The 15632-nt window shown below is 40.2% G+C and overlaps 1 protein-coding gene across 2 annotated transcripts in view; it reads right to left on the reverse strand.

Annotated features, from left to right (window-relative positions):
- Nucleotides 1–3282: 3282 nt before the first annotated feature.
- The window catches only part of HYCC2 (hyccin PI4KA lipid kinase complex subunit 2), a 671498-nt gene continuing 659148 nt past the window's right edge, over nucleotides 3283–15632 (reverse strand). Inside the window, exon 12 of one of the 2 annotated variants that reach the window (XM_078680193.1) lies at nucleotides 3283–7267. In XM_078680193.1, the coding sequence (XP_078536319.1) occupies nucleotides 6669–7267 (599 nt within the window). In that variant the 3' untranslated portion in view covers nucleotides 3283–6668. The remainder of the gene's footprint in view (nucleotides 7268–15632) is intronic. The other variant, XM_078680194.1, reaches the window with a different exon arrangement.

The raw sequence follows: 15632 nt of genomic DNA on the forward strand, positions 1-15632 counted from the left end.
CATGATAGTCTATCACAAAGGTTCTAATAAAAAGTGGTAACCGGCATGTCACAACTGATGCACAATTTGAAACTGAATTTTAAAGCATGTAATTAGTTTAAGAAAATACTAGCCTATCTTTTTAGGTATGGTGGAAACTCTTCTACAGGAATTATCTACAGTTCTCATTTCACATGAGTTATGCAATGTGGATGAAACTGTTAATTTTTGTTGATTAAGTTGTGCTTAAGACTTATTGCAGGATTTTAACTTTGTACAAAAGTCACTTATGAAGATGCGGGATCTGACATCACAGTCACTTGATCCACGTTAGAGAGGACCAAAAAGTAGGCAAACATTGCTACTATTTTTTAAGACATGCTTCTTTCCCTTTATTAAGTGAAAAGTGCGGTTCAGGGAGGGGGTAGTGGCGATCAAACATTATGTGCCATAACAAATGATCAAATATTATGTGTCAAAGAAATGTCAACACTATGTTTTAGAACAGTAGCAATATCAAGGTAACAACTGTACTTGTGTACATTTCTAAATGCAATAGGACTCTTCTGAGGAGAAGTAAACAAGGTTAGTAACTTAATCAGCCAAATTCAGGTGCTGTTTTGGGTAGTAAATTTGATCACTTCTAGTGAAGCTTTTTGACACTGATCTCAACCACTGAATTGCTGTCTTGGATGTAAGAGTGCTATGCTTCCAGGTGGAGTCACGCAATACCAGGTAGAGGTATATTTCTTGAAAGTCTAGAAATATCCATTGTAATATTTTGTGGTAAATGCTCCCATAGTACAAAAATTGAGCACATCCACCTCATAAAATATTTTGGGATAAAACGTCTACTTTAGGGACAAGTTGAACCTCCCCCTATTAAAGACAAAATCCATCTCAGACTACTGCATATGGGGGCTAACTGATCCCTGAAAGCATATAAACACATTATTATAGCTTTCTAATTTATGATGCCTCAAATGAGCTCAATCACTTTGTAAAGCATATAACTGAGCAAGAGAGGAAATAAATGCTATTAGCAGTGACAACAACATGAATTTAAAGCCTGTTGGTCAGCCTAAATTGTGAATATCAAATATAATAGACATTGGCTAATTGTGTCTCACCGTTCCACCACTAACCTTAGAACTCACTAGTTTGATTTCCTTTGAAATCAGTATTTCTCATGTCTGAAATCTTGGCTATTTGCGGAAACCACCAGTATCAGCAATCCAATGTTTACAAGCAGATATAAGAAAAAAACTCACCAATGCAGCTGTCAAACTGGCCAATGAGTATTTCAACACATTGAAATGTTGGGTTAACCAAGAATGTTGTTAATATCCTTATGATCCATAAATTGGTGCCACACTCACACCAATAGTACGGACTAATCTTTGCCTAATGAAGCAAGGTCTGTCCTCTGGCATCCGTGGTATTACTTCTCATGTCACAAGACATCTGAATAAAAAGCCATTTTAACTAAGACATACTACTTTCTTTTAGGTGTGGAACACCCAAAGTGGTAGAATTATTTCAGACTGGCCACTTGAAAAATACTCTTGGGGAAGTATGTTAAGAGCCCCGACTCCACATACCCTAGGTGACTATTAAATATGGTCCAGACTAACATTCTCTGTTAAGCCAGTTATAAAAAAAATTGATAGGGTTTCCTGCATTTGCCCGATAATTTAATTCAAAATTAGAAAACATATTTGCAGATACTGAAAATAATACGCTTAAATTAAGAATGAGGGAAGCCAGGCAGGCATGCATCGAATCATGGGCTATTCAGAATAACTGCATTTGTCAATAACCCAAGAGTACTGCTTTCAGGCTCAAACATTCATGAAGCAGAAAATTGTTCCTCTATGTAAATGCCAACATTTCTTGCACTGTTCAATAGGACGTATGGGACGGAGAACTTTCAATCACCACCACAGACTCTGGAATAAGGATGAAGCTAGCATCTGCAAAAAACTGACACTTGGAGTCCTTTTCAAATTCCCAAGCAAATATATCTGGGCCAAATGGACTAATCGAAAATATTTGGATCTAATATACTTGACCAATGCGTTGTTAATTCTATATAATTAGTGTTAAGGTAACCACATCTGAATGAAAATCTAAAATAATAAATATCTTTGTTCCCTTTCTTTGATTGTCCTTCTGCAGTTGAGGTTTGTGCACAGATTAAAATGCTACAGCACAAACATGGCCTACCTTTGCCAAGTGTACTTAGAGGTATATTTACACATATTGAAATGATCAATTGCACATCAACCGCTGAGTTTTCCTATCCAATCAGAGGTATTTCCTAGGGAATTCAAGCAATTTATTTCAAGTAGGAAAATCAAAGATTCTTGAAAGTCTAATAGTGCTTCTCCATACTCATCATTACTTGAATACAGATGCCCAAGCATTATGGCTCACACAATATGTATATTGTAGCTGCCTGGGATGAATGTGGAAGCCAACAACAGCCAACTAACACATACGTATTCCAGAAACTCACCACAACCGAGTTTTCTTCAACTCACTCTAAAGTCGATGTGTTTTAGGGAAGGGACACAACACTTGCTTCTGTTTCTAATGTTCGCATAAAGCATTTTACATGCCTGTCAATGAGGCTGCTCAATAAATCATAGCCAACAATAAGATAAAACTTGCAAGGACATTTTTCATTGCAAGAAAAACGGTAGACTAAAAAATCTGGGATTTTCCGGGACAATAGGAGAGATAATAAGTATACTGAAAAAGTGCACGTCATACTTCTAGAGAACTGATAAATAATCTGAAACATCTTTTTTGGGATTTGTTTTCAGTGATTACTGAGTGTGATAATCATTGCTAAATAAGATCAAGTCATATTATCAGTCATACATCAATTTAAATATATCAATGTCTGCAACATTGTCTGCATTTATGGACATGACCATTGGCATTTTAGGATCCAACCTCAGTTACAAATAGCTAAATACATGCTGGCGATGAGAAGTGTTTTCATCATTTATGCAAAAGTGTAATTCGGGAGCTAACAGCCTATGTAGTTAGTGAACAATACAGACGCCCAGACGGGTGAAATAGAGGAGATCTGTTTATATCTTCTTCCTAAGTCACTTGAAAAATGTCGAGTTTCTCTCATCCACCAGTAGACAAACTTCAATAATACCCATCTGAGAAGATGATGGGATGATTCTTAAAGAAAGTGAATTGTCATTTTAATGTCGACAACACTATGCGATCATTCACTTCTTCATATTAACAAAGGTTGTAGAAAACAGGGCACAAGAAATGTAATTGGGCTTTTGAGGGAAGCATTTAATGTTTGTGTACTTTAAGGCAAATGGAGCACCCCACAAATGTGCATACCAGTTATAGGATGTCATCAGCTAGAATCATGTTAAGCCATCAGTTGCATTCAGAGAAGAAGTGTTGTAGGCTCAGCACACAAATCTGCCTGCAAGGATAAGAAATATCAAGTTCCCTGTGGTAGAGTAGTCATTGTGAGAAGACAGCTGTGCCTTGGGAAAAAGAAAAGTTCAACTGTAGGTATGCCCAATAAATATGTCCTGTCGCAATTATGCTATAAGACTCTTAAAATCTTTTCCAGATGGAGAAGTACTTTTTAAGCATTCCAAAAAGGAGAAAACATTTTTTACCAGAAGTTAGAAATATGGGTAAACCAATTCATGGCCTTCTGGCCCCTCGTCACTCCAGATATTTTCACTTATGCTAACCATAGAAAATATAAGCTGAGTTGTTGTAAGTTAAAAAACAAAAACAAGCTATAACATCTGCTAATAACATACCACATAATACACTGGCGTGGACTGGCAGCAGAGCGATTGGGATAGATTGAACATTCTTGCACCAATACTAAAAACATACACTAAAAGAGGAATAGGAATTGCAAATGGTAAATTACATATAAAAAGAAGCTACAGAGAAAGGTTTGCAAACACAGTTCTACATCCCTCTTGCAACGCATCTAGTGTTACATCTTCTTCTGTGGCCTTTATATTGCAATTACGTAAGCAAATGGGAAGATTTTGGGGTCAACAAATCTGCAACATGGAATGTTCGAAAGAAGAGAAGGTTAGCGGTCTGCAGTTTTGAGAGCCTAAGTTTCTGCCAGGAAAGCCAGTCAAGTGTAAAACAGATGGGAGAATGGTCACACTACTCAAAAAATAAAAAGAATGTTTAAACTAAGCAAAAAGGGTTGTATGCGTTTTCTACTTTTCTGGAATGCCTTTGTTAATTCAAAGGCTGAAACACCTCTCACCCCGATTTATTGGCTGTAGGTGCTTAGCTGTGGGTAAAAGGGAAAATTACTCAATCTCAGAGTTTTCTTACACATACATAACGTTAAACATAACTAAGTATTACTACCCACCACTGTGGTCAATGCAGTGGGGATATTTTACCAACTGAAGAGTTATGCAGTGGAAAACTGAAATCAAGTGTGCATAATAAGTAGAAGATTGGAATCCCATAGCAATGACACACTGCTTGTTTAGACAGAACGGTATTTTGACCCTTACTTTCCTGAGTCAAACACAAACTGAATGCACTAAGAAGGCTATAATAAGTATTTATCAGCAAAACTTTTCGGAAACTATCTCGGTATGTATATAGTCTAAATTCCGCAAAACCAGGATACATTACTGATGCAAATCCTGTGAGTTGGTATGTTTCTTTCGCTTTTTTTTTTAAAAGAAGAGTATTCTTGTATGTAATGTTTATGAGGCGAGTAGCGATTGGCAAATAGATTTTCATTTCCACACTAATTCGGAGAACACCTTATAAAAGAAAAGTTGCAGTTGAACATACAATACTACTCTGTAGATGAAAATATACCGGACGTTAAAAAACTCAAAGGTTAAATATCGCAGTACAAATTTGACATAAAATTCTTAATTTGCTAATTCACTGGGCTTGAGAAACACTTAAATGCTAAACGTTGGTTACACCAGTAGAAAGTGCTTGGTGAAAGAAAACTAAACGAAAGAGTTTCTTATTTTTACACAGTATTACAGTAAAACATTGGCTTAATGTTTTAAAGAGGTAAAAACCAAAGAGTTTGCTATGAATCTGCAAAACTAAAATATTCTTCATGTATCATTGTTCACAGTAAAATAAAAACATCCTAAACAGAAGGAAAACAATACAGACAGAAAAATGCTTATAGACACCTATCCTCAGGTCAGAGAACATGTAAACACAAGGTTGATAAATAGAATTAATCAGTAAGAGGCTTATCAACGTTGTGGTCAAATCAACTTTGTTGAGAGCAAACATAAAAACAGGAAAAACAAATACATTTACTGGCTTATCATTTGCTGGTCGCCAACATTTTAACAACTGCCCCAACAATATCAAGTATACATTCAATCAGAGCTTCATTACAGCAACTGGAATTTCTTTGATGTCCTGAGGTCTGGGTAAGCGGTGAGGAAATCCAAATCGGCACTAGCCTTCCCTTGCAGTTAGATTCTTTCAGGTGAAATTTAGAAACCATTTACATGTTCCCAATACTGAAGAACTCAAGGGATCCCGGGAGGATAGGATTTCATCAACAATCTTTGTTATAAAAAATAAATACTATTCACATCTGCAGCACGGTTCCCCAGCAAATGGCAGACTCCTGTCACCGATTAATTTCCATGAAAGTGATCTAGCAAGAGAGGAGAGTTTTCTCTGCAGGTTTCATTAAGCAAAACTCAAGAGGAACAGCAGGGACATCAGCTTAGAGTACTTTCACAGCAGTCGGCGGCCTGAGGAAATCCTTCCCCTGAGCAGACCAAACACACTATCTGGTGTTCACATCTGAGAAGGGCCCGATAGATCTGTAATTAAAGAACATCGACCACCACCCCATTCTTACACTTCTATTGAATGGATTATTCTTGCAGGTTACAAAAAAGTGCAGCATGACTTACTGCCCTTGAAGAGTTCTTGAAGGTAATATTGAAAGGGTCATTTAACCAGAGCAAGTGACTTGTTAGCTACATCACTTCACTCCAACTCACACTTTGAGAGTAAAGGAACTAGTTCACGAATGTGTTGGTTTATGGATGATCATTGTTCAGATGACAGACAAGAGTGGGAACACAAACAACCCTCTTTCTGAGATACGTTGAAGACGACGGCTTAGAGCAGCGACATTGGCAAGTATGGATTGCACAGACTCAGAAATCCAGTGTCATAACCATATCTCTGAGGCACTCCTGGATCAGAGAGACAAATTACGTTCCAGCATTCTTCTTGGTCCTGCCAATTGAGATAAACAACCGGTTTCTATTTATTTCTCAGCAAAGCTTCGCAGTCAAAGGGATCACATTCACCATTTCCTTTAGTGTCTACACAGTCTCACAGTGTTGAAATGGGACTGGTCAGCCTACGATGGATTGCACATCACCCAAGGAGAAAGGAAGGCATGAAAAGGCATTCATTTCAAACTGCCTCACGACCCATTTACACAAGGAAGGGTGGAGGATCAAGGACAAAGAAGGAGGTTCTTATTGCTGTTTCAGTACAAAACACAGTATGATCACTTGGATTGAGACAAACGAGGTCACAAAAGTTAGTAGTTTCACACCGTGGGATGACACATCCTGGTCTTGTGCAGAGGATGCAAGGTTTGGTTAAAAGGAGCACAACGTGGACAAGGTCAAAAGTTAAAGCTACACTTGAGAGATCAACTGCATATTAAAACTGGGGGACCGAGACTGCTTAGACAGTGGGGTTCCTGGGGACAGAAGATCTTTACCTTCCCCAGCTTTGCCCAGGCGATCTTCTTGTAGACTAATGGTCGAGAACCGGTTGGTATTGCCAGCTGCTAGATTAGTAACACCTTCAATGCCGGTGCTGGCACCTGCTTGACTGCCATTCACATAGTCAAATGATTTGCAGGAAGAAGCACTGCCAGTCCGGATGAGACATAAGCTGTTTGCTTTTGGCACCACCTGGCCTGCAGGAAGGCTCAAGTGCTTCTTCATCGGTGAGAGCTCCAATGCTTCACCTGGAGGTTCAGAAGCTGGCGTCAGGGGTTGTTTTCGAGGAACTGTATCTCGAGGGCTCTCTGGTTTCACAAGAGAGGAGCATTCCTTTTCCTTAATCAGACGTCCACTTACTGCTTTCCGTAAGCTGCTTGTTCTCTGAGTTGAAGAAGATAATGGTTTGGTCCCAACTGGTTGACTGCTGATAGAGGCACCGGATGAAAAACCCTCATCTGCATCATTGAGGTTCACAGAGTCCTCTCGGCCAATCACTCCGTCGGCATCTAAAATAAATCCAGACAAAATAAGTAAAACGGCAGTTGAGATTCATCTAGAACAGCTGTCAACACCATTCATTTAAATATCTCCAAGTCAATGTTTAACTTGGACAGTTTGGGAACTTTCACTAGCCTGCAGACTGTAAACATACTCAACACTGGACTTTAGTGGTCGCTTGCTTTTCTTTGTCCAGATAGTTTTATGTAAAACTCTATTCAAAAAGTGTACTCTGAGCATAACAAATCAGCTCATTGAGGCTTGGAATGGTTTAAAGATGATTAGGTAAGTCAGCATTAGTGACAGAAAATTACCATAACATGGCCTACAGCATGTACATTCGGTTATAGTTGATGCATTGGAGTCCTGAAACAGATGACCTGCTAGAAAGCAGAGGAAAATACTTTCAGGTTTTCAACATCTTTCATGTAAAAATATGTAAATTAATTACAAAATGTATCCCATTTGATAAGTTTGTAGGTGTTCTGGGGAAATTGTTGCGTATATGAGGTCACCCGTTTAGGAACAGCTGTATGTCCATTTTTTTTTATGCAAAACTTCCAAAGTTAGATGATGCTGTAATTTTTCTGCAGAGGGCCTCTTGTAGCTCTCTTCTACTTAACACTAATCTTAAATGGACATTTAGTACCGAGAAGAAGATCTTAGCGTCTGAAGTTCAACATGAACACATGGAAACCCATTAAAGCTGGAAGTGCAAAATCAGAAGTAACTTGGCTGCTTTACACTCCACATTGTGAACACGATCGGCCTTCAACAGAGGATTTTGGTGATAACCTTCCTGTATAAACATCGCCACCACTGTAGCTGCCAGCCATTACTACAAGCTGTAAGACTCAATAAAGAAATGTTGATAGTGTGTGCCACTTGCCAAGGACACATAACACAGTGTACACAGAATGTGTTAATCTGGCTTTACCCCGCCATGATGCACTATACGGAAAGAGTACACTAAGTGGTGAACATATATGAAGACGAGATATACACAATGAGGCTGCCTCAGCACACAGCCATGGCCTAACAGTGGCAGGAGAAGTTATTCGAATCAATGTTGCCATTTAAGATTAAACGTTTATGGAAACACTCGTGCTTTAAACCTACGGGCTTTCAACCATTACCGAGAAATAGGAATTGCTATCTTTTATGTGAAAATACCACACAAAGCTTTTCAAACTTGCAAACGAGATTTAAAAAACAAGTTTACACATCACTTCAAGTGGCCAATATGTGGAAAGAGGTTAAAAAGCACAGTACATTTCGTGGGGTAGAGCCAGCATATGCCAAAACAGAGGATTAACGTGAATATATTACAAATGAGCCAGATTAACAGTTTCTTCTCGCAGCGGTCTGTGCTCTATGACCACAGGGAGAGAATAATCTATAAGCAAGAGGCCATTTAAATCAATGTGTTGTTACCCAAGTCGGTACTCGTGGGAGCTGGGGAATGAGAACTCAGGTTCAAGAACATCCAGCATATCATCAATCCACTCTTATCACCAAATCTCCTCGACTGATGATATTCATCATCTCAGACTCTGCCTCAATCTAATCTAACTAAACTTTTGGCACCTACCCTAAAGCTCAACACAATAAAGAGAACTCCTCGAGATTGAAATTGCACCAAATAACCATTGACGCAAGCTTGGCTATCCGACATGAACCTAGAAGGCTTCACCTCAGAGAAAAAGGTAATGCAAAAATCACTTGGATTTACCCCTCGACACAGTTCAGCTTCAAAGAACACATTGCCCAGAAAATCAAAAGAGCACACTAGTAGCTCTCCCTTAACAAAAATACATAACTGTACCTGCCTGAAACCATCAACAGAATGTCAGTGCTGGGCCTTTTCCTCTCTGACCTGATGGCAGCAACGTCAGGTTCAATTGCCCCCTTTACATTGGATGTTGCTTGCCATGAAGGCCAGAGTAATCAAAGGCTAACTACACTCACTCGAAACCAGCATCATCCTTCAGACCAGTTGCATTACCTAAAAGGCATTCAAAAACACTGCAAGACAGAAGTTGAAGAAATGCAATAAAGAAAATTCACCATAAGAAATTACCTCATAAGAACGGCTCCTATACTTCTGCTTTTTGGAAAAAACATGAAGACATATCAGCACTACTTACCCTTGGAAAAAGAAACTGCCCCTTGTAAACAGTCATGAATTGTATTGTCTGGTTCCCTCCTACTGTTGTATTGCTCCTTTGATCTCCTGCTTGGTTAGAATTTTACACATACCTATACTGACATTTAATGAGCTTGATCCTTTGACAAGGGTGCAGCATCGATTGGTGGGGCAGGGTGCTAGGTGTAAAAATATCAACAATAGTAGTTTTTACATCTTATGGCTCAGGAGGCAAGACCAAATATGAATTAAGGTTGAATGTCCTGGCATTATAGACAGGACACTACCTTAGCAAAAACCTTGGTGAACAATCCTAAGGTCGCATGTAGACCAAATGGAAGGTGTTGGTAGTAACATCACATAATACATGTAAAGCACACAATCACCCAGAAAGGCATCTCTGCGCTGAATAACAGGTGTTTATTGTAACCCATTGCAATGGTACTTAATGTACCTCCCTCGGAAGGAAGAAAAGCGGAGTGGTAGTAGTGGTGCTGACAATTCATCAAACAGGAAGAACCTTGGATGGTCCTTCTGAGGTGGAATATGAAAGTCTGTGATTTGCAAATCCCATCCTCCCGGTGCACTGCTACCACAATTCTGGAATTGGTAATTCTGAACTTTAAAAAAGCAAGCAACTCCTAGAAGCTGCAGGGATCAACATTTAGCCACAAAACAACAATCATTTTCTCTAAGGTGATGGAGCAAGACTCTGAATCTTCACCATGGAGTTTCTCCAAAGCCATCTCTTTGCTGACAGGGTTCATGGGAGACTAAAACTGTAGACAATTTTGGTGAAAATATGCCACACATCCTAGATTAAACGTGTCTAGAGATGAACCAGCAGTCAAGCATTCAACTTTCTACAGTAGGTGAGTAATCTCAGACCAGCAGAAGTCCTCCTCTTGAAAGGAGTCAGACATCTTTGAATATTCGGTAGCAGTGAAAATGGGACTGCTTAGATTGCCAAATCTGCATTGTCATAAGAGATAGGCTGGTAGAAATGAAAAAGCATAGCCTTCTTGTAACTGTGATTTCTTGGACAACTGAAAGTTGCACAGCATTGTTTCTGAAAATGAAAGCTGGAGATGAATTCATGATTAATCATAGCTATTCTTTTTTTATCAAGGAGAATAATATTACTGCTAAATTGCAGAACAATTACGTTATTCTCTACATCTAGATTTAAGGCAGGGAGGGGAGTTGAACAAAGCACTGAAAACACAAGAGCCATACGCTTATCTGGAGTTTGAGGGCATCAAATCGTACTGCTGAATTGATATTTTGTCTTCAAGGTTACAGAAAAGTATTTCAGAATGACATTCTCTACAGCTGCTTATCTGTCCACCAAACAAGCACCTATATAGCCTCTCGGGAGATTCGTGCGCTATACAAATCAACGTAAGATAACATAACCTCGGTGAGATTGGTCTAGCCTCTATTTTGTAAGTTTCCCATTCTATTCATCGATGCCTTTTTACAGTGCATAGGTTTAAGATATCATGGACCATACCCTTTGTCTTTCACTATGCAGGCACACTTGGTTGAATGAACTGCAGTTTTATCCATCCGAGAGATAATCATTTTCGATGGTGGGTTTTGAAAATGCTGGGGAATAGTTGCTCTTTATCCGACAATAATGGTATAACGTAATTATTCTATTCATATAGCCAGCAACAGGCCCTGGGCAAGGAAGAGGCAGTTCAGATTACATTGTGAGTGCTTCTATGGCCTTTGCCAGGATAAAATGCAGAGACAAATCTAAATCATGACCTTCTTGTTACCCAAATTAGTGGGCAGGCTAGAGTACCACACTAAAGCTTTCCAGGCAGTAAGGTTCTCTGAACCAGCAAAAGTTGAGGATTGTTGATAACCGAAAATAGGTGGAGAAGAATCCTGTAAGGCAAAGGCTGGAAATTGGTTGCTGGATGCTACTTAGGTGCAATCAATATACAAGCATCTTCAAAGATATATGAAAACCGTAGGATTGGCCAGAGAAGATGAAACACATTGTGTGAAACATTACAATGTACAAGTGGAATTGACCTCAAACAATACCATTCTGGGGTGCCACTCCTACTTCCATTCTAAAATATGGCATTTTTATAAGAAGTCAAAGCATGCATAAAATAAACAAACTCCGTGAAACAGAATCAAACATAATCCATGTGCATATACCACAAGGAAAAATAAACATAGCTTTGTGGTTAATATACGCTCTATTTCAATAAATACACATATGTCCTTTAAAATGACTAGACAAAAGACAAAGATGCAGGATATAGGTTACAAAAGTCCTTTGAACTAGGATTTGTTATACATTCTTTTCAATTTATTAGCTTTGAGAAGCAGTTTCACAGACTGTTTCAGGGTGGCACAACTGAATAAGAACAAGTCATTGACCCGGATTAGCATCGTCATCTAATTGGACCACATTTCCACTGGGAGAAAGTTTCCTTTGCCTGATTGAAGTGAAAACAGAGGTCCTTAATGCAGGGCAGAGAACAATCCACCTCAATTTCCTTCAAATGGCCCTTTTGCCCATGACTGGCTCTATGAGCAATACTGAAATCATGGAATCTGGGAGTCCTATTCAATGCAGAGCTGTATTTCGTTCTCCAAGTAAAATCAGTGGTAAAGGGCATTAATTTACACCTCCATCATGTGGAAAATTGTTCTGTTAGTACCATCCATCAAGCAGAGTTAACAAGAGACCTGGTGCTGGATCAGCTGGCCTATTTCAATATTTTCTATGCTGTGCTCTCAAAGAAGCTCACTAACAAGCTGCAAAGGATCCCAAATCAAGGTGCCAAACTACACCTGGAAGTGCAAACAACTCAAACCCTTCACTAGCTACCAGTAGAAAGGATGACTAAGCTCAAAATCCTCTGTACCATCCGCAAGACCTAAAGGGAGTCTAATGAACCAGAATAGATTCAAAAACTTACTAAATCACAACCCCAACTAGAAAATGGCATCCATCAACAGTAGGACTCATCACCCAGTAAACCAATGACTATACAAAAGGATGAAACATGGAGGGAGATTTAAGACATCAGAATGTTTCTGGCTGTGGAAAACACTGCGTGGGACTCGAGGGCAGAGCCAGATTACATACAGTTGAAAATGAACACTGAACTGTTGTGCAGTGTGCATCGTTTTTATCTAAAATCCTTACAAATGGCAAAACAGAATGTAGGAGCCTCCATGTACCGACTGGACTCCAACTCCCTCCTCTCAGAAATTCACTATCCAGATTCTTGCTTGACTACAGTGCTCTGAAGTATGCGAAAGGCGGTAGGCAGCATTTTATATATCTTCAGAAATAAATAAATCGCTACTAGCAACAGTGTGGCTCCACAGGTAAAACCTGGTCACCAAATCTGTTCAAGTCCCAATGCCAAGGAAGGAATTAAGGTTATGTACGAAAAATGCAGATTGATGAAATTGCTAGATGCCATAGCATATATACTTGAGAAAGGCAGATACTGGTTGTACTTTAAATTAGTACGAACATGCACAGAAAGCTAATTTTTTCAAATTAATGCACTGTACATTAAAAGAATTCAAGAAAATGATCTTGCACACTGTTACACTGGTATTGATTAAATAGTTATTTTTATAGCATTCAGATAAATAAATGCAAGTTGTTTTCTGCTAAAGCACGCTTAATGGCCTTCCATTAGAGATTAATAATATTCAGTTACCAGGAACGGGATGCAGATTTACTTCCATGCCCACAGTTGCTGGATAGGGCAAAATTCACTTGGCTTAGGTAGATCCTTGTGGGCATAGACTAGGTCTAAAAGTCTACTGCGTTACTTGATTACAGAGAAAGCCAAATAATACCTTAAAAAAAAAAAAAAGAAAATCGGCCAGCTTTTTGCAAAATCTGAAATCCGGAAAAACATCACTTCATGTGATGCCCTCAAGAGGGAGGAGTGAACTAATGCCTTACTACGTTGAAGAAGCTAATATCAGAGCCTACTGAAAACTTTAATGAAATGAAACCTTGAACATGTTAATAGCAACAGAAGTAGGATTTGCAACTCCTACCGACTGAATTTGTGATGTGACGAGGGCAGAGGATTTGGAACACATCGGCATTCTCTGGATTACTATGAGACAACTCCAGCTAAAATCTGACAGTATGTGAGAGGAGGCCATATCACTATTTCTCCTTGTAGTGTAAGAAGTAAGGATGCAGATTCCGGTCCAAGGAGAAATAGTGATATGCCATTTGGTAATACAGAGTTATGTGTTAACAAAGAAAGTCAAATATGCTTTGAAACCATATAACAATCTGCAGCGTCCCCCAGGGCTTCTCCCTCAGCCTCACCCTCTTCAACTCTCCCATGACGCAGACATTGCCCGCACCGACGCACTCAACATCATCTCTTGTGCTGACACCCAGCTCGTCCTTGCCCTCACAGAAGACGCTTACTCCATCAGAACCAACATCTACAACTCCATGTCCGACATCATTACCTGCCTTACACTTTACTCGGACAAGACAGAAGCCCTCATCTTCAGGAACAAGCCCTCCCCTTGGGACGACACATGGTGGCCGACCAAACTCGGCCCCTCACCCTCTTCGCCCAACCACGCACGCAACCTTGGAATCCTCCTGGACAGCCAACTGACCATGAAAAAGCAGATCAACGCCATCTACTCTGCCTGCTTTCTCACCCCCCGCCTGATCTTCCGATAGATCCCCGTCTCGACCTTAAAAGAGAGTTACCCAGCCCCTCGTCTCCAGCCGCCTTGACTATGGTACCGCACACTATGTTGGAACCACCAAACAGCTCGTGAACCACCTCCAGACCATCCAAAACACAGCAGCTAGACTCATCCTCAACCTTCACTGAAGAACCAGCACCTCCTCTCACCTCAGATCTTTACACTGGCTCCCCGTCCAGGAAAAAAGTCTCTTCAAACCCCTCACACACGCCTACAAAGCCCTCCACAAAACTGGACCTGCCAACATCAACAGCCGCCTGACATTCCACCAACTGGCCGGGGGACTACGCTCCTCCACCCTCGCCCTAGCTCACCCCAATGTCTGTTAAAGTCACTGCGGAGGTTGTTCCTTCTCCGGCCTCCCTCTCCACCTATGCACCTTCCCATCACTGGAAGATTTCAGGAAGAAGCTCAAGACCTGGCTCCTCAACTGCCATGGCCATCAGACCGAGGGTCACAGAACCCCAGCGCCTGGAGATCCCCCATGGTGACAAATCGTGCTCTACAAGACCCACTGATTGATTGATTGACTACTTCATCACTTGGCTATAATGTTAAAAGCAAAAACGCATATATCTCTATGGCAATGAGATGCAAGTATATCATGGTTGAGCAATGGTGGTTCTCGATATCCCTCGCGTCGGGCAAATGATCAGGAGACTGTGGATATACCTCTCTTGCCAGCATTTATACCCCTGCTAGCACAAAGACTTCAGCGAGAGGTAGACTTTCCAGCTGTTCATGCATCCGTCCTCCAAACAAGCAGAAGTACCAATTCAGGTAAGAAAACGCTTTTATCAATATGTGCAATGCTTGTAGCAGATGCTAGAACCAGCTCAGAATAGCTATCAACAGTGCACTTGAATTTCTGGCTCAGGAATGGATAATATAGCCAACAAGGGGAAACCTCTGAAGGTGAAAGGGGAAAATCGAGATGTGCAAGTCACATAACCCATCTGAAACCATACTGATGGGATGCAATAAGATTCAGTCGAATCAATAATATATCATGCCAGGGCTTTTCAATATAAACAAGCATTGGCATAGCAAATAGGGCTCGCCTTTGGGACCATATACGTGTTTAGCCATGCAGCATATTATCCCCCACTGGGCAGATTTCTGTTATGGAAGTAGAGCTTATATAAAGCGCTTTGATACCTTGATTTGCGCTATATAAAAATTAAAAAATTAAAAAGGAAAGAAAGGAGAACTGCTTGCAGGTTCTCGAGGTGGGAGAGCGAAAAGATGCACTTTGTAGAGTGATTAAGTAAAGCATGTTTGGCTGTGAGACAATCTGGCTAGGGTTGATTGAGAGTGGGGAAAAAGGCGACGGAGATCAGCAGGTAGTTAGTTATTCCAAAGTGAGGAGGACCGGTCTTAGATGAGCAGTTAGGTGTTCCAAAGTGATGAGCTCTGCACACCACGGAATCTGCCACCATGGTTATTGAGGCAGGCTGGGATGGTGAGAAGTTTGTTTTGAGTGTCAG

This window comes from Lissotriton helveticus, chromosome 3_1 (assembly GCF_964261635.1).
Source record: "Lissotriton helveticus chromosome 3_1, aLisHel1.1, whole genome shotgun sequence".
NCBI classification, from domain to species: domain Eukaryota; kingdom Metazoa; phylum Chordata; class Amphibia; order Caudata; family Salamandridae; genus Lissotriton; species Lissotriton helveticus.